Source organism: Ochlerotatus camptorhynchus, unplaced genomic scaffold, assembly GCF_037179485.1.
Source record: "Ochlerotatus camptorhynchus isolate MF236.1 unplaced genomic scaffold, CSIRO-AGI_Acam_v1.1 ptg000328l, whole genome shotgun sequence".
Taxonomy (NCBI): Eukaryota; Metazoa; Arthropoda; class Insecta; order Diptera; family Culicidae; genus Ochlerotatus; species Ochlerotatus camptorhynchus.
In genome coordinates this window covers 4,094,164-4,119,097 of record NW_027040816.1, presented here as the reverse complement: position 1 = coordinate 4,119,097, position 24,934 = coordinate 4,094,164, and the positions used below count along the sequence as shown (strand labels likewise).

General features: G+C 40.6%; 2 protein-coding genes across 3 annotated transcripts in view; one reads left to right on the top strand and one right to left on the bottom strand.

Moving 5' to 3' along the window:
• The window catches only part of LOC135708143 (uncharacterized), a 508,021-nt gene that overhangs the window by 406,612 nt on the left and 76,475 nt on the right, over positions 1–24,934 (top strand). For both annotated transcript variants that reach the window (XM_065230121.1, XM_065230122.1), the window contains one exon: positions 21,763–21,864. In XM_065230121.1, coding sequence (XP_065086193.1) covers positions 21,763–21,864 — 102 coding nt within the window. The remainder of the gene's footprint in view (positions 1–21,762; positions 21,865–24,934) is intronic.
• On the bottom strand, positions 358–4,810 carry LOC135708124 (uncharacterized). Its single transcript, XM_065230070.1, has 2 exons — positions 4,335–4,810; positions 358–3,958 (listed from the first exon to the last, which is right to left on the bottom strand). The coding sequence occupies exon 2, from the start codon at positions 3,869–3,871 to the stop codon at positions 533–535; it is 3,339 nt and encodes a 1,112-aa protein (XP_065086142.1). The 5' UTR covers positions 3,872–3,958; positions 4,335–4,810; the 3' UTR covers positions 358–532.

Genomic DNA, 24,934 nt, shown 5'->3' with positions numbered 1-24,934 from the left:
TCTTAACTTCTCGGATGATTCAGTGTAGCGCGTCATGAAAGCCAAGGCCTGTGCCAAACGCCACTCCAGTATAGCAAGCCTCAGACAAACATGGACCCACGCCTGGAGAGATATGGATTCGAACTATATTATCAGAAACTGTCGAGCATTCCGGAAGCGTGATGAGGCCGTAATTGCGCCAAATGGAAATTCTGTCGATGATTAACATAGGTTTAAGTTCTTACAAACGAGATTTACCATCCACAAAGCTTTCAACTTGTTTCAAGAACGATCTTCCACCTTATGCTGATACTTGGCATGAAGATACCCCAACAACCTCCCCAGGCAATGGACGTGATATCTAGAAACTGACATCGATTTCGTTGAACTAAAATCGTTTAATAATTAGCCTACCATAATTATTGTATAATGCTGTCCTACACAGTTTTGCTAAGCAAGTTTTTCCCGTATCGATTTGATTAAAAAAAAATTTCTAGTAAAAGGATAAACAACACACTCACATAAGCTATGCAGCACAGTTCACCGACTAACATCAGATATTGTTTAAAATCTGCTTCAGGTCATCCGGAAGGCAACGCTTCATGCTCTCCAGGTGCTTGAGCAGCTGTTCGCGAGTATCCTTGGTATTGAGCTGCACCGGCAGGGCCGCCATCTGGGTGCTGCTGCAAAGTTGGAGCTTCTGCTTCAGTCGCAGTATCATGTCGACGATTTCGACCTCGTGCTTTCCCTTGACCCACTCGGTGAGATTGGAATCGGAGAGGGTTTGCATGTGCAGGGCCTGAAGCGTTTGCTGCAGCTCGAAGTAACGGGTTTCGTACCAACCCTTGAAGTTGGGAGACGAGAAAAAGCGTTTGTAGAGTCCTTCCCAGTCGCCCTTGCAGGTGGGGGTCAGATGAGGTCCATTGCCTTCGAGAGTGGCGAGGAAGTCTTCTTGTTTAAAGGGGTTTGGAAGCGGTGCGGATTTAAAAGGGGAGATGTCCTTTTGCAGGGGCATAAGCGAAGCCAGGTAGCGTTCTAGTGGGATTATGAAGCTTTGGGTAATCTCGAGAAAGTGTCGCCGGAGCAGGGCGGATTGTACTGACGGTGGACGTTCGGTTTTGATCCCAAGATGGATCTTCTTGATGAAGGTCTTGTCTTTGGAGATGAACGGTTTGTACTGGGTGTAGACTCCGGGGGACGAATCCAGGAGCTTATTGGTGATCTGTTTGATTTTGGACAGTTTGGAATCGGAGCTGGTGCTGGTGAGGGTGGGAGTTCCGGCGGGTGTGATGGTTTGTTTTTGCTTCTGCAGTAAGGTGGCTTCGGTGCTATCCTGCAGACGGATCATGTGAGGCCAGTGTTGGAGGGTCTTGGCGAAGAACGGATTCGTTACGCCGAGAATAATTGACGGATGGCCATTTTTGTTTTGTGTGAATTCCTTGAACTCGGTGTCGTGAATGGTGAAGTAGGGCCGGCTTTCGGCACAGTAGGACAACGGACTGATTAGTCCCATCAGCGATTGGACCATGTGAGAGCAGTCCGTTGGAGAGGCTCCGGTGACGACGATTGGCTCTCCGGTGAGCACCAACTCCCAGAGAAGGTGGATATGTGGCAGGAAGAACTGGAGACTCTTGAATATATCGATTTCGTGAATCGAGCCGATTATCTGCGTTTGAGGACTTGCGGTTACGGAGGTTTCTGATTTCGGTTTCTCTGCTGGTGAGATTTTAAAATTCTGCTTGGGAATGGCTATTTCGTAGATGCTTCCTATGAGGTGAAGAGACATGTTTTCACCAGCCATGAGCGACGGCCAGTGGCAGATGTTGTCGCAGACGGCTTCCAAGGTAGGCTCACCACTGGAAAAGAAGGCTGGTGCGATCAAGGCGGTAAGCTCGTAGAAGAGATTGATAAACGGAAGTCGACTGAGTAGTACCAAGCTTTTCTGGAAGTAACCTCGCTTCAGAGTGGCATCTTTGATTTGACGGAAGTAGACAAAGCCCCAAAAGTGACCGGGATCGGCGCGATGGACCGGAAGACAGTGGCAATTGAAGTCTTGATGTTCTTTCCGAAGGGCTGAAGATTCGGACCCGGGCGATACCCGCAATCTTATGTGAAACTGGGAGTCCCCCATGCAACCGGAGTTGGAATCCGGAAAGGCTAGATAGCAGATATTTGTCTTCTCCTGCTCGGTGAGCGTTACATGCTTTGGGTAGATTAATTCCATGGCTTGACCTAGCTCTAAGTCAAAAGTTACTATACAAATGCAGTGAATCCATTCACTGAAGCGATCCCAAGTGCCGGCGTGCTCGTCCAAATCGATCGTTTGCTGGATAGAGAGCTTCTCCAGCGCCATTTCCTGCTCCTTGGCGTCCTCCTCATGCTTCTCGGCTTCCAGTAGGATTTTCTTGTGTTTGTACACAATCCGATCGATTTCATACCGCTCGAGTCTTCCCTTATCCAGTGTAGCTTTCAGGTCGATGTTCCCTTCCACCATCGCATTCAGGATCCCGTTTGTATCCAAACTGAAAAGCAGCCCTACGTCCTCAATTTCCCCAAATGTCCCCTCTATCTTCAACCTCCCCAGTAAAATATTATCACTAACAATGGCACTTTCCCCCTCGTACAGCAACTGCATCTCCTGAAAGTTCTTCACCCGATGCTTCACTTTCAAAGGAACTGTCGAATTTCTACTGATCAGTATTCGAGGTGATTCGTCAACACCACTTTCCGACACTAGACCGATCGATCGTGGCACCAGATCCAACCACAGAATGTCCTGAATCTCCGGCGACTTCTCCCCACTTAGAATCGCTGCAGCTATGGCGCTTCCAACCACGACGGCTTCGTCCGAATTGATCGAACTGCTGAGTGACCGCCGATCAAAGAATTCACTGAGCATCACTTGCACTTTCGGTATCCGCGAACTCTCCCCAACCAGCATGATTTCGTGAATGGCAAAACGATCCTTCCGAGCCCTACGGAGGGCCATCTCGACGTGAAGCATGATCTTGTCCAGGAGATCCCGGTTGAGTTCCTCGAATTGATCTCGAGTCAGAACGAACTCAAATCGTTGACCTTCGTACAAATCAGCAATGTCGATCACCGCTTGGTTCGTGTAGGACAACGTTCGCTTAGCTTGCTCGCATGCTTTCCTCAACTTGCGTAAGGCTTCCTTACAGAACGAAATCTCCTTGGAATGCTTGTCCTGAAATTCCTTCACACAGTACGCCACTAACCGATCATCAAAGTCCGTGCCGCCCAACTGGTTGTCTCCGGAAGTTGCCTTCACCTCGAACACTCCATTGTAGATCGTCAAGATTGACACGTCCAGGTGGCCTCCCCCTACGGAACACACCAGGACCCACTGCTCACCGATCACTTTTTTACTGATACCGTTGGAAATAGCCGCCGCTGTTGGCTCATTCACTAATCTCAACACATTTATTCCAGCGATCGCGGCCGCATCTAGCACTGCTTGCCGCTGCCCGTCGGTAAACCCCGCCGGAACAGCGATCACTGCAGATCCCACCGTCTGGCCCAGCTTCCGCTCCGCCATCGTCTTCAACTGTCCCAGTATTCCTCCACATATTTCCTCCGGATAAAAGCTCTTCGTCTCGCCCTTAAACTGAACCTGCAGTTTATCCCCCTTCCTACCCCCCAGTTTCCGCTTCACCTCCAGCACCGCATTGCCGGGATCCAAATCCGCCTGTGCCAGTGCGTCCTCTCCGACTAACCGCGACTTGTCGGTGAAGGCCACGCACGATGGTATCCTATGGTTTCCGGCTCCATTGGCAATGATTTCAAACTTACCCCGGCGGTAGATGCCCACGCTGGAAAAACTGGTACCGAAATCGATTCCGATCGCTAGCGAATTTCGGCCCGTAGGCTCCATTGCTCGGTAATTGTTCGGTAGTTAGTGAGTGACGACGAAAATGACGGTCAGTGCAATGACATTTTGCTGTTTGTCCTTCGTCGGTTTCTGAAACGAGATAATGATAACAACAATGCTGTTAGCTGCGTATGTGACAGAGATAATTGCTCAAGTTTAATCTCATTTAAAGCAATTAAGCTGGTGCAGTGCTCGGATGGGGAATGAGTTATGATTCCCTCGAATATGTTTGCGACAAAAGATGGAAGATTTTTCAAATTCGAATGAGTTCATAGCGAAAATCGATTATTTCCTGAGGAAACGTATTTAACCGGTTTGTTTACTTTTCGAAACCCATGATTTTGACGTCACAATGGAGCGAATGCGTACATGTGAGCCAATCGATAGAAGAAGCACTGCGCCACTGTAGCAGCTTGCTAAAATGAAATCAAATAAACAAAGTTAACAATTTTTATTTATAACTTACTTCCTGCTTTTTCGCCGATTACGATTCCACGCTTGTGTTGCTGCTCTTCTTTACGTTCGTGTGTAGCTAAATACCATCAGTAATCCATACAAGAGGTAGCAAACGCAGTAGTTGATTTACAGGAAGTGTTGTTTTGGTTTAGATCCCCTCCTAAACAGACAGATGGACAGACAACAGAAACAAAGTCGACACTATTTTTTTCCCATCAACAGTAGGCCCTGCTTAACACTTTCACCTTCAAATCGATATCCCCCACCATAATCACTTCCCATCAATTTCCGTTCTTCAGACGCACAGCCAACACGCAATTCATCGTTTTTCCGACGCAAAACGATTCCCGCACTTGCCAGTGATCTATTTCACTTGATTTCAGCAGAAAAATCAAGATAATTCACTACTTTTCTACAAAATAATTTATTTTCGAATCACGGTAGCAACAATCTCCTTTCTTTTCCGAGGGTCGATTGTGGAGTGACAGGCACAGGCACAGTGATCGACCAATCACAGTGTAGCAGTACAGAGCATGCAGAGTTCGGGGTAACCAGTTTTCTGTACTATGGCTCTCTTCTTTCCTTTGACTTTGACGTTTACATAATTTCAGTTCAGTGAATCACCCCTTGCGATGCGGTTTATACAAACTATACTGGCGACGAGAAGCAGAAATGAAACGGAGAGAATCGATTCGAAATAGGAAGTGGGAGAGAGCGAGAGAGCGAATTTGAAACTGCTTGGGCGCGGAATGAAGCGCCAGTGCGCAGATGTAGCGACAATCCGTGCTCTGGGTGTGGATGGTGGAACCATTTTCGAACAAATAATGAAACGTGCTAGGTCACAGAAGGGAAAAGGGTTCTCGGTCGGATTCAGCTTTGGAAAATGACTTTATTGGAATGTTCAATGGAGACGCCCTTACGCTTACCTTGTGCTTCTTGCTACTTTTTAAAATACAAGCAACTCAGGTGATATAACAGGTACCGTCGGTTGCAGATGGAGTTTTAGCAGGTGTTCTGATTTTTCAATTGCTCTGGCAACTGCCAGATCTTTAGTAGTAAGAATACCGACCGCAAATTGTATCTTTATTTTCCTCAAAAGTGTGGACTTGATCCCGGGATGTGTATTAAAATAAATATCCAAATGCAAATGCATCCTTTTAATGAGGATTGCAATGGGCATTTGATGTCGGTTTCTATAGCCATTCTATGATGTCTTGTGCTAGAAGATCATCTAATTTTGCGTTCCCTTTATCCAGCAATGGAACCGGACATCTTTGGAGTGGTTGAATCACTGGGGGTACACTTCGGTCATTGGGCAGCGTTAGCTCAACACCACGAATGTGAAGAGAAGCCATCTTCGACTAGTCGACACGATTTACGTTATCCGATCCGTTTAATTCCAGTCCGACACGTAGTACCCGAAGCTGCTGAGCCGTAGTTTTTCCCAGAACAGGCTTTTATGCTTTCTCGATGACGTAGAATGTTGTATCCGTTGACGATTTCCGGTTTTAGTTTCCAATATTTCGATCTCCGCGTTGAAAACGGTAATTTCAGGGGAACTTTTCAATACGCGAGGAATTTCTTGCTTCCATCTAAACGAAGGTTATATGCTCTTGTGTTCCGCAGCTTCATCGTTTTCCACGTTGTATCGTCAATCAAGTTATCCATCAGTATCTCGATTTTTACGCCTCCTACCTTGCACTGGATCAGCTCGTCGTTGGTTTCCATAACATTGTAAACGGTTTTGAACGAACAGTTGCTGGCCGAGTATCCTGTAAACAAACAGCATGGTAGGGAGATAAAAAAAAAACTATAAGGGACAGCCCTATGAGATTGTACGCAATAGGGACGTTGGACTACGTGGTCTTATATAATAAATGTTATTTGTTAACTGCAGCAGGAGCTTGTGTTTTGTGTATGAATAGGAATTTGAGCGGGGTTCTCTCTGTTTATACTCTTCAGTATGACGCACTTGGCATAACTTGGTATGATCCACAGCGACTCACGAAGACCTACTGATTCCGATCAATAGTTGTGCGGCTTCTTCCTCCTTCTATGGATGCTCATTAGACTGATGCAAAATTTGACTTTTTCGCTCCACAATACTTAAACGATTCCAAATCGAATCCACACTAACCTCTCAAAATTTGAACCCCTTTGGTGAGAAACTGAGATGGCACAAACCATTTGAAGTTTGTATGGGAATTACTATGGTAAAACCAAGATTTTTGTTCATGTCTATCTAATAATTCACCATATCGGTCTGCTTCGAAAACTTTCAACTGTACTTATAGGAAATTTTTCCAGCTACAACTTTACCCAAGACGACTTTTTGATTAAATGCAAGAATCGAAAGTTATCAATGGTTCAATGCGCTGATGTCTAATGATCATGCTCAATCATTTGCTCAGCAGGCAACATTGGTGTTTCTGGGGCGTTGAATAGGACACAAAAATCATGGCTACTATGTCACACTACAAAATACAGTGTTGCCTACAGAGCAGCTGCTTGATCATGTCATAAGTTTACCAATCTCTTGAATAATTAATAACTTTTTCCTGTTTTGTTTTACATAGAAACAATCTTCAGCAAAGTTGTAGCTGAGAAAATTTTCCCTTTTTCGAACTGTTTCGCAGCTCAATATGGAAAAAGACTAGAAGGCAATGATCAAAAAGATGAGATTTTCCATAGTAATTTACATGTAAACTTCAAATGGCTTGTGCGAAGTCTGTTTCTAACCAAATGAGTTGTAACTTTGGGAGGCTAATCAGGACCCGATTTGAAACTATTTAAGCACTGTGGAGCGAAAAAGTCAAATTTTGCATCAGTCGAATGCTCATGTGGGATTCAGCTTGCTGCTTGCAGGCAGCTTTTCGTTGTGTACTAGAGAACAATGTTCAACGTCACGTACCGAAAGCACTGCTGCTGCTGATGCCGACGACCGGAGATCACCACACACGATTATTCGAACTAAATCCGATCAGCGGTTGAGGTCAGCCTTGATCGCTAGCTGCTTGCGGGGAGTCTTTCGTTGTGTACCGGAGAACACCACTACTCACCACGCGGTGATTGAATAAACACCGTTTGGTAAGACCGGATGCAATTTAACTTTGAAATCTGTGTTAAGGAAATCGCTTTTCGCAGGCAATCGGTGATAAATAATAAAATCTTAGAATTAACATGCGTAGGAATATTTCTGATCGAATGGTGATAAAATTATTGAAATTGGTCCAGGGGCAGCTGAGTTATTAACGATCAAAATCTTTCATAATTTTGTTACAAGTTCCATTTTTGGTTTTCACAAAGTGTACCCCCATATAAAAATCAAAGACATAGTCCTACGTCAAAAAACTATTCAATAGTAGTATTGTACAATATGTTTCTTGCCAAGGGCATTCGTCTTGAACTTCTGCATACCGATTTGAAGAAAGCAGGTCCCTGGCAACGCAAATAAATTTTATTATTGCGGGACACTTTTCGCCTGGTAGGGGAAATGCAGGTAATGTCGGCCTAAGTGTCCCTAATTCGGGCCCATACATAAATTCAGCAATCAACTAAATTTTCAATAGCAACCAAAAATATCCATTAGTAAAGATAAAATTGATAAATAGCAGACTTTTAGCGATGGGCCCAAATTAGGGACATGAAGGCCGACATTACCTACATTTCCCCTATGTTGAATGTATCCGCATTTGGTACATCGTGGTGAAACACCGTTTAGAGATTCTGAACGTGCAAAACTTCTCCTATTTGAACTGGTGTACGTCCTCTGAACAACTAGAACGGTAACGTTCGATTTTCTATTCATTTTCGATGCTTGATACTTCACAGCTTGATGGGAGTTGACAACTACTTTAAGGCACTCACCCAAAGTTGAGTTTTATCACTCTCTAGAAGCTTTTCACGGAGATCACTTTCGTTTTGACCACAGCGTAAGGATCAACATTTCCATCTAATTCTACATCTTCTTTTGCTGCTCAAGGCCACCCATTGCCAGCTACTGTATTTTTTTCATTGATCCATCGTTGATGTTCGAAGCGCACACATCACTCGTTCGAATCCTCTAAATTATCCATTCCAGGTGTTTAAAGCAAAATTGTGGTAAATTGAACGATGCCTGATTAAACGCTGGCATTGTTTGAACCACCAGAACTGAGTTCTGTGGGTCTTGATTGTTGCTATACATCCTCTATAGAGAAAAAACGTAAACAAACAAAAAAATTCCTGTCAAATCCAATTATCGACGAATTTGATCATCGACATCAGGCACCATCTTTCAACGAATCCAATCATTGGAATGATTACATGAATCTTTTCGGCGAATCTAATCACCAACATGTTCCATTCTCAATCTTTTCCAACGAATTCAATCATCGGCATTATTTCGACGAATCCAATCATCGACGGCATTCCAGGTACGCTTCCATTTTTTTCAGATGTTTCTCATAAAGAGGAAAAAAAATGGCGTCGATCCAAGCGATTTGTCGATTTTATATGTCACGGCTGATTTTACGACTTACCTATGTTCTTCTGGATAAAATTTATCGGTTATTGATATAATTTTCTATTTAACGTCTTAAGAAGAATCAGAAGCGAATCCCATCCTCGTCGCCACTATGTGATGTGATGATGAAACAGGAAGATAATATGGTAACGACTGGCTGGTAAAGTAAGACTGACTGTCACCTCATACAGTTCAATTCGGCATGGAACACTATCATAGACATGCATGAGCTAGGGATACCAAATATCCTATGAAAAGTAATTTTGTGCATCTAGAAATAATCTATCTAGGTAATTAAGATACAGTACTTGTTCGCTAACTGGACTTAAAGGGTACCCCAGTTATCGAATTCCTCCCGCTAACTGGGCTGGCTTGTCATACGTCAAAAAAACCTGGAATCTTCAATGGATTATGTGATCTACGTTCAAAAATTTCACGTGCATTGAATTGAAACAGTGTAATGTTAATAACCCATTCTTTAATGACTTTGCTACATTCACATTTCGGGCTAATTTTCTACATAGTCTCTTAAAAGAAAATATAATTAACATTGGCGTAGCTAGGAAATATATCTGGAGGAGCTCAAGAACTCACGAAGATGCTATTCAATCAAATTGCGTCAAGGCAACTTGTTTTTCGGTACCGTAAAACGGGGTAACATTGATAGTTTTTGAAGTATATTCCAAATGTTTTTAGAGCAATTATTGTTTTTTCTGCTGAGGATCCTAGAGTAAACTTGTTAGTAATATGTTTAATGGAAATTAAAACATTTGCACTAGAGAGGGTCTAGTATAAGAGAGGAGCGGATTCAAAACAAACTGCATTGGCAACCTATGCCTAGTTGAATTCTAGCAACACTGCCAATGCAATCAAGATAGGCGCTGCTCAATTAGCTCTGGCATTGACAGTTCGTTTGGCGCAAAACCAACCAGTCCGTTCCTCTCTGATACTAGACCCTCTCTAATTTGCACTATCTTTTTAGTCTTGTGACCGAACATTAGTATTTTGATTTGAGGTTACTTTGATAATGCTCGATGAATGTAGAAGAAAATGCGTAAGACTCAAATAATTTTGTTCTTGAAATATGAAACTTTGAATGAGTATATAATCAGAAAACATCATAAGCAATAAGAATACAATGTTGAATTTGTGATGGTTATATCGGAAATACATTTCATAAGTGATGGTTTGAGTACTTTTTTCGAACAGGCAAAAAACAAGATAATTGTTTTATTAAATATTTTTGTGAAATATGTAACACATACTATATTAAAACTACATCCCATGGCCCTTATTACGAGTGTCACTTCACGGTGAAAACGAAGTGAAGTGACCACTTGTCACTCACGGTGAAGTGATTGTCGTATAAATCAAATGGGAATCACTACACCGTGAGTGATAAGTTGTCACTTCACCGTGAAGTGACATCGGTAATAAGGGCCCATATCATCGAAAATACTTTAAGCTACAATATGGAACCAATGTTTCCAACTCGGAAAAAAGCGCGAGAGTAAGTTAATCATTAGATTATAATATCAAAGTTGCCCGCATTATCAAAGATTCCCCGTTTTACGGTACAATAATATGACGTTGAGACTTACTATTATTTTTATGGTGAAACAATAAATCTGATTATATTTATTTCATAAGAACAACTTAAAGTCTTAAATCACATAGCGGCCGAATCTTCTAAATTTAAGCATCTCAACCTTAAGAAAATACTCAGAATTAAGTATTTCCATTAATTTTGTAACTAGCTTTTTTTAAGATTTTGAACATTTCGTCATCAGTTAAATCTCAGAATCAGACACCAACATTAAATTCTTGGACCTTACCTATCGACCCATCAACTCATGAACCGCGGACCAACGGCTTTACTTCCCTTCCAAAGGAAGGCGTGATCAGAGATGTTATGCCTCAGAACATCCCGGCGGCAGGATATTAACATTTGAATAGGGCATATTTTTAGTAGAAAAACGTCAATAACTCTTGATCGGCGAAAGATATTGACAAGCTTTTTGCAGCAAAAATTTGCACCTTCTAAAGATCTAAAAGATATTTGAAGACACCTTCGCTCATAAATTTGAAATAAGAAAACTAGAGCAAAACAACTGTTGTTTAGAAGCACCCTACTCAATTCAAGAAAGTAGCTCTAAATCGGTCAATTTAAGAGATATGAAAAAGTTTTTTTTTTACAAAGCTGCTTGAAATTAGCTCAGCTATAACTTTGCCGAAGAATGTATACCTTAATTTATTCAAACAAAAAAGTTAGATTTTTTATTTTTATTACTATTTTTAATGATAATAAGAGGGCCTCACTATCAGAAACAACTTTGTAGAAGAGATTTTTAGTCTTAAGTTTTAATTTCATGCTCAAACATATCATTCCACCTAAATCTGCATTCTGGACCACTGTGCAATGGCGTTTCAATGCGTTAGGACGGAATTGAAACTCGTAGAACGAATTTACAATCAAGAAGCAGTGTTAAATTTCTTAGAATATCTCAATAATTTGTGACTCTTTATCAAATCCAATGGTAGGAATAGAAAGTTAAATGAAATTGGAAGTTATCTATAGTAAAATTACTCCATTTTTGAGTTCATATCCGTTCGAAAAAGAGAGGTTAAGTGTGCGTTATGCTGAGTAGGACGGAAATTAGATTCAAACCCCTACTTGAATATTAAAAACAAATGAAATCAGAATTTTAATAACTATAAAATGTTTGACCTAATCAAAGGTTTGAATCTCCTGGACTTAAAAATTCGTGATTCAAGATCTTGGGAAGCTTACTAGATTCTGAGACTTTCGAGAGGAAAATTCTTCGAGATAAGAAAGTAAGAAAAAAATTGGACCTAAAATTTTTGAAAAATCTTGTTATGTTAATTACGAAAAATTAGCTTATAATTTAATTTCATCAGGTTTTCGAATGTAATGCTTCTGATATTTGAAGACAAAAGGCACAGTTCTTCCCTATAGAAAATGTACAAACCTATCCATAGCATCTAGATTCATCATTCAAGTTTCCATCAATGCCATATTTTTTTTCCATCTCCCAATTATACGCAGATCTCTGAACGTCTTTGCACTCCTGGAAGGACACCTAAGACAACTACAAATATTCTTAAACATCTAGAAAGTTCCATGAAATTTAACGAAGTTCCCAAAACCTCCAAGAAGTTCCTGGAGCTATTTTGAAGTAAGATCTCTGACAAACTGCAAGAAGTTCCCTAAACTGAAGCGAGGATCCCTGAAGTTCTTAGAAGTTTATTAAACTATTTTTAGATCTTCTACAAAATTCCCTGAACTTTTTCGAAATTCCTTAAACTTATATGGAGTTTTACGCAGCTCCTCAAAATGCTACGAAATTCGCAAAATTTGTACAAAGTTTGCTGCACTTCTACGTTTCTCGTAGATTTTCCGCGAAGTTCCACGAACGAAATTTCTTAAATTTGTACGTAGTTTCCACAACTATTGCAAGTCCATGAGTTGCAGTTTTGTCCTTCTTAGAACTTTTACAAGTTCCTTGTTATTACGAATCTTTTTGAAGATCTATGATGTTCCCCGAATTTCTACTAAGTTTACTCAATTTGTACGATGTTCCCTGAACAACTTCTTAGAAGCCCTTAGTTTTACGAAGTTCCCAGAAGTTAAATTAAAATCCTTGGGCTCATGACAAATTTGTAGAGCATGAAAATGTCTTATTATAAATCGATTGTGTATGTATGTATGTATGTATATACAATCCAACTTCCACTGTCCGGCAGTGTTTTTATGGAAGAAAAATGTTTGCAATATAATCTATCATTATTATACTGATCTCATTGCAAACAATTTTAGCCCGGAAGTTGAAAGGTGATAGCTCTGTTGAGATTCAGCAACCCATTTCAGAATGTCTGGTCACTCACGTCCATTCCGAGGTTACTTTCACTTACAACAAGCCCCGCATACACGTAGTACCGATATAAAATGTATATTGGTACTGCGTGTACACTTCCATCATCAAAGCAATTCCTGCTTTGTAGATGGCACGTATTTAGTAGGATGCATTTCTTATTTTTATATCTAGTTGTAATCAGTTAGATCTCACCGCTTATGTATTGTGTCCTCGACGTGGAAGCATCGTAGTCTAATCTGCAAATTCATCTTTCCCGGTTTTTGTCCAGGGGCAGAACGCCAATGCTTCCGGAAGTGGAGGCGTAGCACCGGAACACACTAGCACGACGCTACAGCAACACAACTATTCAAACAAAATTCTAGCCCGGGAATTTTCACAATAATTCACAATATTAAAACACTGATAAATTAATCATAATGAATCTATATACACATGATAATAATAAAAACGAATTACTTTTTGCCTTAGTACAAGCCAAATAGCACGCGGAAAATACGGAATTTGTGACAGCGAAATTAAAACCGACCGTTTGCGGGCAGAGCCTACTGCGCACTCCGTCTTATTATAAATCGATTAAATATAATTAATATAATATAATATAATCTCTCAAATTTGTTTCTTATAGTTCAGAAAATAAGAAAAGTAGTCAACATAAAGGACTTTAATAAAATCTTTGTTTGTAGTCCAATTTTTATGAATCGCTATTAAATAATAACTTGACTAGCTTGACAAAATACCGGTGAGTAAAACAAACACCAAAAATTCTGGGGGGGGGGCTAGATAATTCTGAAGGGAGCTTGGCCCCCTTGGTACCTTAATGATTATTAAGTGTATTGGAGGATACGAATAGCTGAACATTTTGGAGTCGAGTTATTAACGAAAGAGATAATCGATTAAGAGAATCGATCAATGTTGATGGGACCTATTGAAAAGTGACACTAGATGCCCAATTAAAGAACGCTCAGTTAGAGAACAAGCACTGTACAGGATTTAATAAATAGCATTTAAAATTCTGAAACTTTCATAAAAATATGATTCTAATCCACAAGGAAAAGTCAAACTTCCACATTTGTTTGAGTTTCCGAATCAGATTGAAGTTAGATTCATTATTTCAGAAATTTGGAAAAAAACAACATTTTTTTTTTGATAATAACATACTACGAAAATCCTAATGATTCTTGGTTGTTGAAGGACTAAGATGTATTATTCAGATTATACAATTTTAAAATATTTTGTTCTTTAAATCCAATTAGTTACAGAATTTTTTCTCTTCCATGAAACTCAAAGTTCTTATAATAAGCTTGTTTTTCAACAATCAGACACAAGATTGACAATGTTGGCAAGAATTCTAAAGAAATGTTTAGCTTTAGAGATAATTTCAATGGGATCTTAATAAATATTAAGGAATTTTAAGAAGAACCCTTGCAACATTCTAAGAAGAATTTAAACAAAGTTCTGAGGAACTTTTCTGGAGTGTTCTGGGGAAGGTTTCAAGAAAATTATTAGCAAACTTCAATAGCAGGTTGGAGGTCAAATTCAAATGGTTTCTGAGAAATGCTTATCGGTAAATCTAAATAAATTTCCACAGGAATTGCAAAGAATATAACAAAACGTGGCTTCAGCTACGCAAGATATCTGTCAGCTGTTCTCTGAAAAATTTGCTAGTATCTTCACGAACGAGAGACTGAGTGACGACCATGTCCGACTGGCAGCCAGTTACGTACCACTCTTTGGCCAAACCATGAGCGGAATTGATATCAATCCCGATATGTTTTCCAGGGCTTCCTCGAAACTCAAGTCGTCGTGCAATCCGGGTCCTGACGGAATTCCATCGGCGGTCCTCAAAACGCACTTGGACAGTTTGTTGTATCCACTGCTGCACATTTTCAACGGTTCGTGAACGTCGGCGTTTTCCATCCTGTTGGAAGCTAGCGCACATGTTTCCAGTACACAAGAAAGGCAGCAAATAGGACGTTGGCAACTACCGTGGCATCACTTCGCTTAGCGCTGTTGCTAAATTGTTCGAACTCGTTGTTATGGAACCGTTACTCGCTGACTGTAAGCCGTATATTGGTATCGACCAGCATGGGTTCATGTCTGGTCGCTTCACTGCCACTAACTTGCTGTGCCTTACTTCCTACATCTCTAACAGTATGTCGTATAGTGCTCAGACGGATGTCATTTATACTGACTTATCTGCAGCCTTCGATAAATTGAATCACCGCATATCTATCGCAAAACTGGACAGGGTCGGTATCCACGGATGCCATTTACTATGGCTTCAGTCGTACCTCACCGATCGCTATCTTACTGTTGTCATTTGTGATCATCAGTCCCGTATGTTCGCTGCCACGTCCGGCATCCCCCGAGGTAGTATCCTGGGACCGCTGATTTTCCTGATTTACTTCAACAACGTGAATCTAGTAATTGAGGGACCACGATTAACTTACGCATATGACCTTAAACTCTTCCTTCGAATTCACTCAATTGAAGACTGCTGCTTCCTTCAACGTCAGTTGAATGCTTTTGGTGATTGATATATTCTGAATCATATGGAGGTTGAACCGTCCAAATACTCGGTTTTCTCTTTTTCACGCAAGAAAGAGACTATTATGTTCAAGTATGTTTTGTTATGCACTGAAATTGAGCGCGTCAGCCAAATTAAGAACCTAGGTGTGATTCTGGATACACAACTCTCTTTCAAGCAGCACATCTCGTATACCGTCGACAAAGCTTCCAGAATTCTAGGGTTTATCTTCAGGATTGCCAAAGACTTCACGGATATCTACTGCTTTAAATCGTAGTACTGCTCCTTGTCTCGCTCTATATTATAATACATCGGTGTCAAAAGAGTTGAGTCTGTTACGCGACAGTTCCTGAGATATGCGCTACGTAAACTGCCGTGGACGGATCCCTTTCGGAGCTACGAAAGTCGTTTGCAACTGATCCATCTGGAGCCCCTGTCGTCGGTCCGAAGAGATACAGCAAGGGCATTGCTAATTGCAGATATTTTGCAAGGACGCAGCGATTGCCCTGTTCTCCTTGAGCAAATTGACATCAATGTTCAACCCAGAGTTTCGAGTTCCATTTGACGTTATTTCTGAACTCGATCGACTACTAGTCTAGTCTAGTCTAGTCTAGTCTAGTCTAGTCTACACATACACAGCCAGTACTTGAAAGAATCCTGGAAAATGATACATCTATCATTTTTCTTGTCATTATTAATGCCTGCTGCACATCAAGGATGTGAAACAAACAATAAAGCGGCCAGGCCTACTGTGTAGCGTTTAGTTAATTTTTGTGGAAGTGAATGTTTACCATGTCTACTTAATAAGTATAGACAGTGGTTAACATTTAATCCACAGGTAATCAAAGAGCGGGGACATACCGTACCAACCGCTCCGTATGCAGGATTTGAAAATAGGCTATATAAATCGTTGGGAGTGACAGAGCTAAGAAAGTTAAAGTGCACTCCTTGGTTGTCCGATCTCATGGGATGCAACACAGGTATTTACCCCTTGTGTTCGAGCGTACAGTCCTCCCTCCGTACAAGCGTGGACGGCACCGCCAACCCACTGCCATCCCTCAATCGATCCAGCAGATCTCAGTCGAAGGACAACAGAGAGCGGTGTGCGGACGTAACCTATACGGAGGAAATGCTGTATTCGCCTAGGTTATAGCGCCCTTGCTCGCTACCATTTTCTTCTAGCGGTTGGGACCTGAGCACTAACTCTTGTCCTAGCCCTATATGGCATATGGTTATAGCGCCATTACTCGCTCTCTGAAAAGAGAAGAAGGGAAGGGAAGGAGAGGAAAAGGACTTGGGAAAAGGAAAATGCGGAATTCCTTTCCTCATTAGTATTTGTATCGTCAACTTTTATGAAAACCATATAAATCATTTTTCCTTGGTCAGAGGTATTATTACGACATTTGAATAAGATTGTCTTATCATTTGTTATTCAAAATTTAATGTTATAATGATCAACATAGCTTTGGATCATCCAATATAAATCGGTAACACTGTCCTGCAACCGATGATTTTTCTAATCCGAAAACTAAAAGTTACGAAAAAGCACTTAGGCCTTCATTAAGTTCCACTTTCACGCGACGTTCAATGTTTCGCGGTTTGCTCTTTACGCATTGTTCAGGCTATCATAACAAGCTATGACCGACGTGACGATTGCTTAAGCCCTGGTTAAACAAGTAAACAAGTTATTAAAATGAAATCATGTTCCCGAAAGCAGTCAACAATGTATCTTAAACCGGATCAAGCGTGCGCCCTATTTTTCTAAACATTCTGACGCGTTCCGCCCAATATCTATCAATTACGTTTTTCTACAATAGTAGTCTGGGATAAATCCTAATTCGACCGACACGTGTTTGTTGAAAAATTATATTCTGCCTAATATCAGTAGTCAGTAGTCATTAGGAAACCTGTTTCTATATTACTTCACGGGGCGAAGGGCGTTGTTGTTAGTAACAAGTATGAATTAGATTTGAATTCATTTTGGAAAATAATGCGATCTCTAAAAACACCGTATCGTTTCGCCCGAATTATATCATTAACGGTTTTCTATAATACAGACCCAGGATTGATCAACTCAATAATGCAAATAGGCTTGAGTGCTAACCCATAATCTTCTGCTCAGTAAGCAAAAACGCCTACAATAGGACTACAATAGATCAATTTACTGGTCGCAGTAGTGTTTGGTCCCGAACAGAGAAGCAAAAACGCTACGAAAGACGATATTTGAAGTCCGGATAAAAAGCTATTTGAATAAAATGACGTTTCCGAAAGCAGTTAACAATGCTTTTCAAACCAGAGTTCTATCTGTAACGATTTTCTAAAATAACGGCCTGGGATAGATATATAATATCTTAATATCTTAATATCTTTCCCTCCCTCTTTTCCCAGCCTCAAGCATCTGTTTGAATATCCTACCCTAGCTAAGGAGCTGTTCATTTTCGATTTTTAGAGGTTTTAGACCCTCCCCCTCTCCCGGCGTAGACAATCGACCATACATTTTTTTTGAAAATTTGTATGGACAGTAGACATTTGTTAACACCCCCGCCCCCTGTAAAGAGTCTACTTAGTTTATGAACAGCCCCTAAGTATATGAAAAAAAAAACAATTAAACATGAGTGAACTCACCAATTTAGTTGACTGCTGGATGCAACTTGTCCGTAAACTTCACGTGGAATTCAAAACCTTTGCTGCACATGATTCGATAATGATCACAATTTATCATCAACAAATAAACAAATTTCGCGTTTTTCACACTGAATTTTCACCACAACATTCGTAAAATTATGTCGTTTTCGTTTTTACTACACTACACCGGTGTAGTGTAAGCAGCAATAAGCGCGAGTCATTGACAGTTTATCATCATTTGTTTGTAAACAAAGGTGCAACCGATAGCTACACCCTACAAATTTTCGGTGTTCGGCGGTGTAGCACCGGTGTAGCTACACCGCAAAAACGAAAACGACATTAGTGAAAGGGAAGCCGCTGTAAAAACAAAACACGTCAGTTTTACAGCGCGACCTGCTTCGATCTCATTTGTTTGCTGAGATTCTGCTAAGCATTAACCAAGACTCAGCAATCATTTTTTTTTTTAAGCATTCTTAGATGTAAACTTGGGATGTCATTGTCGAGGATGTGAGGAATGGTTCCGTTTTCCGGCCACAACTACAAATCATGGCCTTCTTCGCAAATTTGTCGGCAATCATGAATTTGAATCTTCCTGGCACATCTCCACGTCCAGTCGCGATGAAAAAATTTGACCGGGAAGATGCTTAAAATCGACTTTGACGTATGTTTCGTCATCGATCAAAGTGCAGCCCTTGTTTTTCGTCAAAACACGGCCGTACAAGAGCCTTGCACACTTTTTGGCCACCGAATTCTGCTTCATGTGCCGGTTCGGATGTTTACTAGCTTTTTACGACTTGTTTCCTTGCCTGGCAAGGATGTTCCGCACCGTTTGAAAGTTGGCGTTGTACCTTCTGACCACATCTCGGATTGAAAACCCGGGCTTGGCTTTAACCGAAGACAACAAATCAAGAAAACTGGCAACTTTGTCAGAATCCAACCGACAGATACAGTAGCGCTGCGCTTGAGTGAAGGTGGAAGCAACGCATAGAAAAATGAGCAAATACACAAACCCTTCGTCTGAGGATGTAATCTTTGCTATCAAATTCGTTTGAAGCATTTACCTTTGAGCGGCAGATGACGCGATTGTACCTGTCTCATAGCGTTTGTATGAGAAAATGGAAGAGTTGCCAGTCTTCTTGATTTGTTGTCTTCACTTTAACGCACCTCAACACTTTGCTGCACAGCTGACGATCGCTGGTTCCAGTTTTTCCGTAGATACGCTGATTCCTTTCCACACTCAGGGTTTCCTTGTAGGTTTTGAGCTGTTGTTTTCGGCATCTTCAGCACTTTAGTCAGCTTGTAACCGAACCACTCCGGATTTTCCAGGTGTTTGCGCACAATATTTTTTTTTTGAGTTCAATTTGTCGTTATTTCTGCACTCGATTGACTACTTTGTTCAAACTTGCACCAGTTGTTCTCTACATATAGAAGTGTAACCACTGTCAAAGATTTTCGATTCCCAACACTAGAGGCGTGCTAGCGGCACGCGAGGGGCGTACCAATTTACTTTGAGTCAGCCTTTAGATGAGATGAGATGAAGAATAGTAGAATCCAACTGCAATTTATGCGTCACTAGTGGCGGGAAATAGTACTAGTCGATGGTGATAAATTTATGACAGCCGGCTCAAATTCCAAAGTTTGAATGATAAATTATTGAAACAAAAGTTGAAAATAGTGAGATACCAACATTATTATGGACGATACATGTAGGAAATTTGTCAAATAATTTAATTTTATGTTAATTTTCATGGCAATGTCATTGAAAGATAATGAAAATGCTTTTTTTGATGCACAGATATTATTTAGGTTATATTTGTATGACTGCAGATTCTCATCCCGAAATCGACGTTCAAGTCAGTCTGCTGGATATACTGGATTATGTTGGGGACTCGGTGCCAGTGGATTTAGAGACCTAGCATATTGTGTGCTTGGGCAATACCAGTAGATCAACCTGTTTTCCTATAATTTTACAAGCTTTATGATCACCAACAACGTTAAAAACAAGACAAATTTTCAATTTAAAAGTGAAAACTCTGATCTCAGTTACGTTTGACAGATGTTTACATTTTTATCACTACAATAGCGCCATGGGTGGCCGGTGGTTGGTCGGATTTCACTATTAGGAAAGGCTTCGATAAAAATAAGAAATCTTTAATTATTGAACGTTCACCAAATTGTAGAATATTAAAATCCTTTTCATGCTAAAAACACGCAACATCTTTATTATGTTTATTGAAAATTTTAATTAATTAGGGATACTATAGATGTTTTATAGTTTAGATTTGTTCAATCGTCGGAGTCACAAAATATTGTAAAATTTACTTAATGCCAATCGTTACGAGTTGATTATATGAACAACATTAAAAGGACTATTATTGCAAGGTTATGATCCTTTTATAAGTCTTGGTTTAAAAAGTTACTCTTGTTTGAAGCAGTGGCCACCTTCCAGTCCTGATATTGTAACTTCAATTAAATTGTTACGTTGCAACGTTTTCGGGAAAACTTTAAAAACTGGCTGAGATCCATCATGCCAAATGGAGCCATTAACCTAAGAATCTACACACTTGTCCACAACTTCAAACCCATAACTAACATTAATTAACTCTTAACTCCATTGCAATGCACTTCCCATAAAAGCATAAAAGCCCCATATGGATTTGTTGAAGAAATGAGCTTTCCATTAGGATGAATTGTAAACTACCGATATTTTACACTGTGCACTAAAATTTACATGTTGTGTTCAAGAAATATCGTTAAAGAATTCCAAAACTAGGTTTTCCCATCCATAAGAGTCTACGGAGACATAATTTTTTAGCAACGTTTTACTCGGCTTGCTGTTTTTTCTCTCCAGATGGGACTGATATGCATTTATGGGCAGGCTCCAATAATGTGGGAAGCCTTTCCGCCCAGAGCTCGTCGTTGCCGCCAACTATGGCATACATATAAATTTCGGGGTCAAGTACATGAGCATTCATTAAAATAACTTTTCATTATTCAACACCTATTCCTAGCTGTGAGTGAGTGTGTGTGTGTGTGTGTGTGAGCGTATGTGTGCGCAAGAGCGAAGGCGAAGAAGTATGCAGAATCATTGCAGTGCTGATTTAAAACTTCTGCTCCCCCCCTTTGTGAAACGGAAGGGGACAAAAGCGCCGCTCAGGGTGTGATGGCAAAGAGTGCTGCCTCTGTCGGTAGGATAACTATTTTACAAAAAAATTATAATGCAAAAAGTGCAAAAGATAGAAAGGGAAACAGGTCGAGGTGCAAAATGTAATCCACACCAGAGTTGAAACTAACTCCATTTGCCATGCGACCGAGTCGTACCAACCAACAACGACGGCATCCTTCTTCCCAAGAACACATGCATAGGGTAGGTACCTACTACCAGCTTAATACCGTTGCGATGGAACGTTATGCGATTTTAATTTACTTTCCTGAGCGATGAGCTCTTGTGTAACCGCACCATCCGGCAACTGGGCTCCCAACTCGGGATTGAGTGGGATGAAAAAGTGCACTCCGAGGAAATCACACCTCCGCTGACCGAGCCAAGCTCCGACATAAAATCTCCAATCCCTATGCCCTCTGTAACACTAAACACACTCTGCCGATCCCGAGCAAGAACCGATAACTAACCGATAACATATAAATATCTTAAGGTGGTATGACACCTTGTTTTAATCGTGATCTTTCGGTTTCCTGTAGAACAATTTTGGTATTTTACCTCTTATGCCAGGCTCGTCAATACTTCTATTTAGGTTGCCAGGTTTGCCGTTATCATTCCTGAATTTGTTATTAATAAGTTACTTTCTCCTGCTCGGGATGGCGCAGCTTGCGATGTATTTGTCATGAACTAAGTTTCGATTTATTTATTTTTTCGTCTCGTTTTCAGATACGGAAGTCCACACCACAGCCGGTCCCAATCGGTCAAAACACCCGGCAGTCGAGCATCGGGCCGTCCCAATCAGCTTTGCCTGCCACAGCAACGATCCAGGTTGGTATTTGTAATTAATCCTACTACTGTGCTGTGGGTTGGGAGGGGCGTGGCGATGGGTGATAGGGAGAATGTTTGGAATTCAATGGGCATTTCATGTAGGCGACGTACGCGACGACGGACGTAACCAATCGTAATATGGGTATTGAATGTTTCGAATGGTTTCGAACGGCTATCGGAAGCTGTTCAATGGATTCTGGGAATTCCGTGTGTAGTAGGAAAAACGGAAGGATTCCATTCCTGGTGGGTCGTTCTTCAAAAGTGATACATGTAACATGCATTTAGAAGGAGATTGTTTAATCAATCGAATAATAATTATTACTGAAATATCCATAAACCATCACCATTCATCTGTGGTGAGAACTGACCCTTCTTATTTATTTAAATTACGACGAAAGTTCGCATTCAGGAAAGAGAATTAAGCTAATTAAAAAAAATAATGTCAATCTGTTTTCCAAGCAAGTTATCCAATCTAGTTTTCCACCCTCGAAGCTAATCGAAATTCTAGTACTGCACTATGTTTGTTTTGATTCGCTATGAAAGTTTGACAGATAAATTGAGGGGTTCGTGGATTTTCCTATGTTTTAAGGGGTGCTTCGATTAGCTTGGAACCGAAGGTCTGGTACTTTCTGAGCCAAAAAGTTGAGCACGTTTCTTCGGGACCTTCTGGTCTTAGCGTTACCTCTATGCAGGGTTGCTTCCACTCACTTGCTATAAAAAAATGCTTTCCTAAATTTTGAAATCATTAGATGTTATAATGATATTTTGTACTTGTTAGATACAAGAAGAGGTTGAAAGGCAAGATTTTGACTAATAAAATCTGTCAATTTCGCTACCAGAGTTTTACAATCAGCGATCTTATGATTCGTGAGCGTTCACTCAGAGTGAGCGCTCGCGGGTCGTAAAATCGCTGATTGTGACTATCTGAAAGCAAATTTGACAGGTTTCATGTGTGAAACACTTGCCTTTCAACCTCTTCTTGTATCTAATAAGTACAAAATATGATTATAACATCTAATGATTTTAAAATTCAGAAAATCATGTTTTTATAGCAAGTGAGTGAAAGCAAGCCTGCTCTATGCTATTACTATTTAAATACTCCAACAGCTGGCCTTTCACAACTAGTTCTAATATTTTTTTCTAATGTGTGCAACATGTTGATGGGACGAAACCAGGCCAGTGACAAGGCCTATACCGACAGCCAGTGTTTGACAGTAGGCAGAATGTCCCGGGCTCAAATCATTTATTTTTCTGTGGTGGGCCAGCTGTCACTTTCACGAACGTGATCCTATAGCCCCGTGTTTTTTTTTCCAAAAATGTTAGGAATTGTGATATAAGAAAGGATTTGGGGTCATGACATAAACATGGACCTGGATGGCAATTGAACCGTCCTCGGAAAAATCCGGAACATTCGTAAAAGTGGTCAATCCACGAAACTGATCCTAGAGCTTCGCGGTTTTTTTTTTTTGAAAACATTAGGAACTGTGATATAAGATAGAATTTGGGGTCGTGACATAAAAATGGACCCATGGCCATCGAACCATCCTCCGGAAGATCCGGAACCTCCACAGGATCCTGATCCAATAACTGTGATATTAGAAAGAATTTGGGGTCGTGACATAAACATTGACCCGAATGACCATGGGACTGTCCTCCGGAAGATCCGAAAAAGTGGTCCATCCATCAAACTGATCCTAAAGCACCGCAGTTTTTTTTTTTTCAAAAATATTAGGAACTGTGATATAAGAATGAATTTGGGGTCGTGACATAAGCATGACCCGGATGGCTATGGGCATCAGCCAATCAACGATCTTGTTTATATGAAATTCCTCGACATGTTTGTAAACAAAGTGTTCAGCATCAGCTGAGGATTTCAACATGGCTGAAGCTTAGCCACAAATCTTGAATTGAACCAGCTAACTTTAACTGTGTATGTATGTCCATGCACATTTAGCAATACAGTTGAATTCGTGAATCTGGTGGTATGGAGATCTAACCCTCACGTATATGTTGGTAGAGGGAAAAATTAAAACATTTCAGAAGACCATTAAAAAAACACGGAGCTCTAGAATCAGTTTCGTGGAATTAGAACTCTTATGGATGTTCCGGATCTCACGAAGGTTTGATAACGGATGGTTTCATAGCCATCCTGGACCATGTTTATGTCACTACACCAAATTATTTTTTATATCACAGTTCTTAATATTTTTTGAAAAAAAAAACTGCGGAGCTCTAGGATCAGTTTTATGGATTTACCACTTTTGCGGATATTCTGGATCTTCCAGAGGATGGTTCCATGGCCATCCAGGTCCAAGTTTTCGTCACGACCTATTTTCTATATCACAGTTCCAAGTGTTTAAAAAAACCCGCGGAGCTCTAGTATCAGTTTCATGGATTTACCACTTTTACGGATGCTCTGGATCTTCCGGAGGATGGTCCCATGGCCACTCAGGTCCATGTTTATGTCACGACCCCAAATTAATTCTTATATCACAGTTCCATGTGTTTTCGAAAAAAAAAACTGCGGAGCTCTAGGATCAGTTTCATGGATGGACCACTTTTACGGATGTTTCGAATTTTTCGGAGGATGACCTCATGGCCATCAGGACCATGTTTATGTCAAGACAGCAATTTATTTCTTATATCACAGTTCTATACAAGCAAATCTGGCGAACTTAGTCAGCTACTTATGGCTTTTGGCACGGTTGTGGCAAGCTCTTATTGCTTTTATTCTGCTGTTCAGTTGTGTATGAGAACTTGAAAGGCGCTTATACCACCTTTTCCCCATTATCCAATAAGCACTGCACAACTTGATCTTGAAGCTGGGGTAAATATTGTTTACTTTTTTTTTGATGAGGGAAATTTATTGATTTTATTTAGCTGCGAATCAAATTACTCGAAATTAGTTATAAAGCACACCACCTAATCATTACCCTGCACCGGAACCTGGACTCAAACTCAAGACGATCGCATTGGCAAACCTTGACACTATCAACTTCGCTACGCCAACTTTGAACTGACATAAACAAATCTACATGCCCTTCTACAACAAGATCGCTGAGTAGAGGCT

Coding starts and splice junctions, on each gene's coding strand:
- LOC135708124 (XM_065230070.1), bottom strand. CDS start 3,871: ATGGAGCCTACGGGCCGAAATTCGCTAGCGATCGGAATCGATTTCGGT.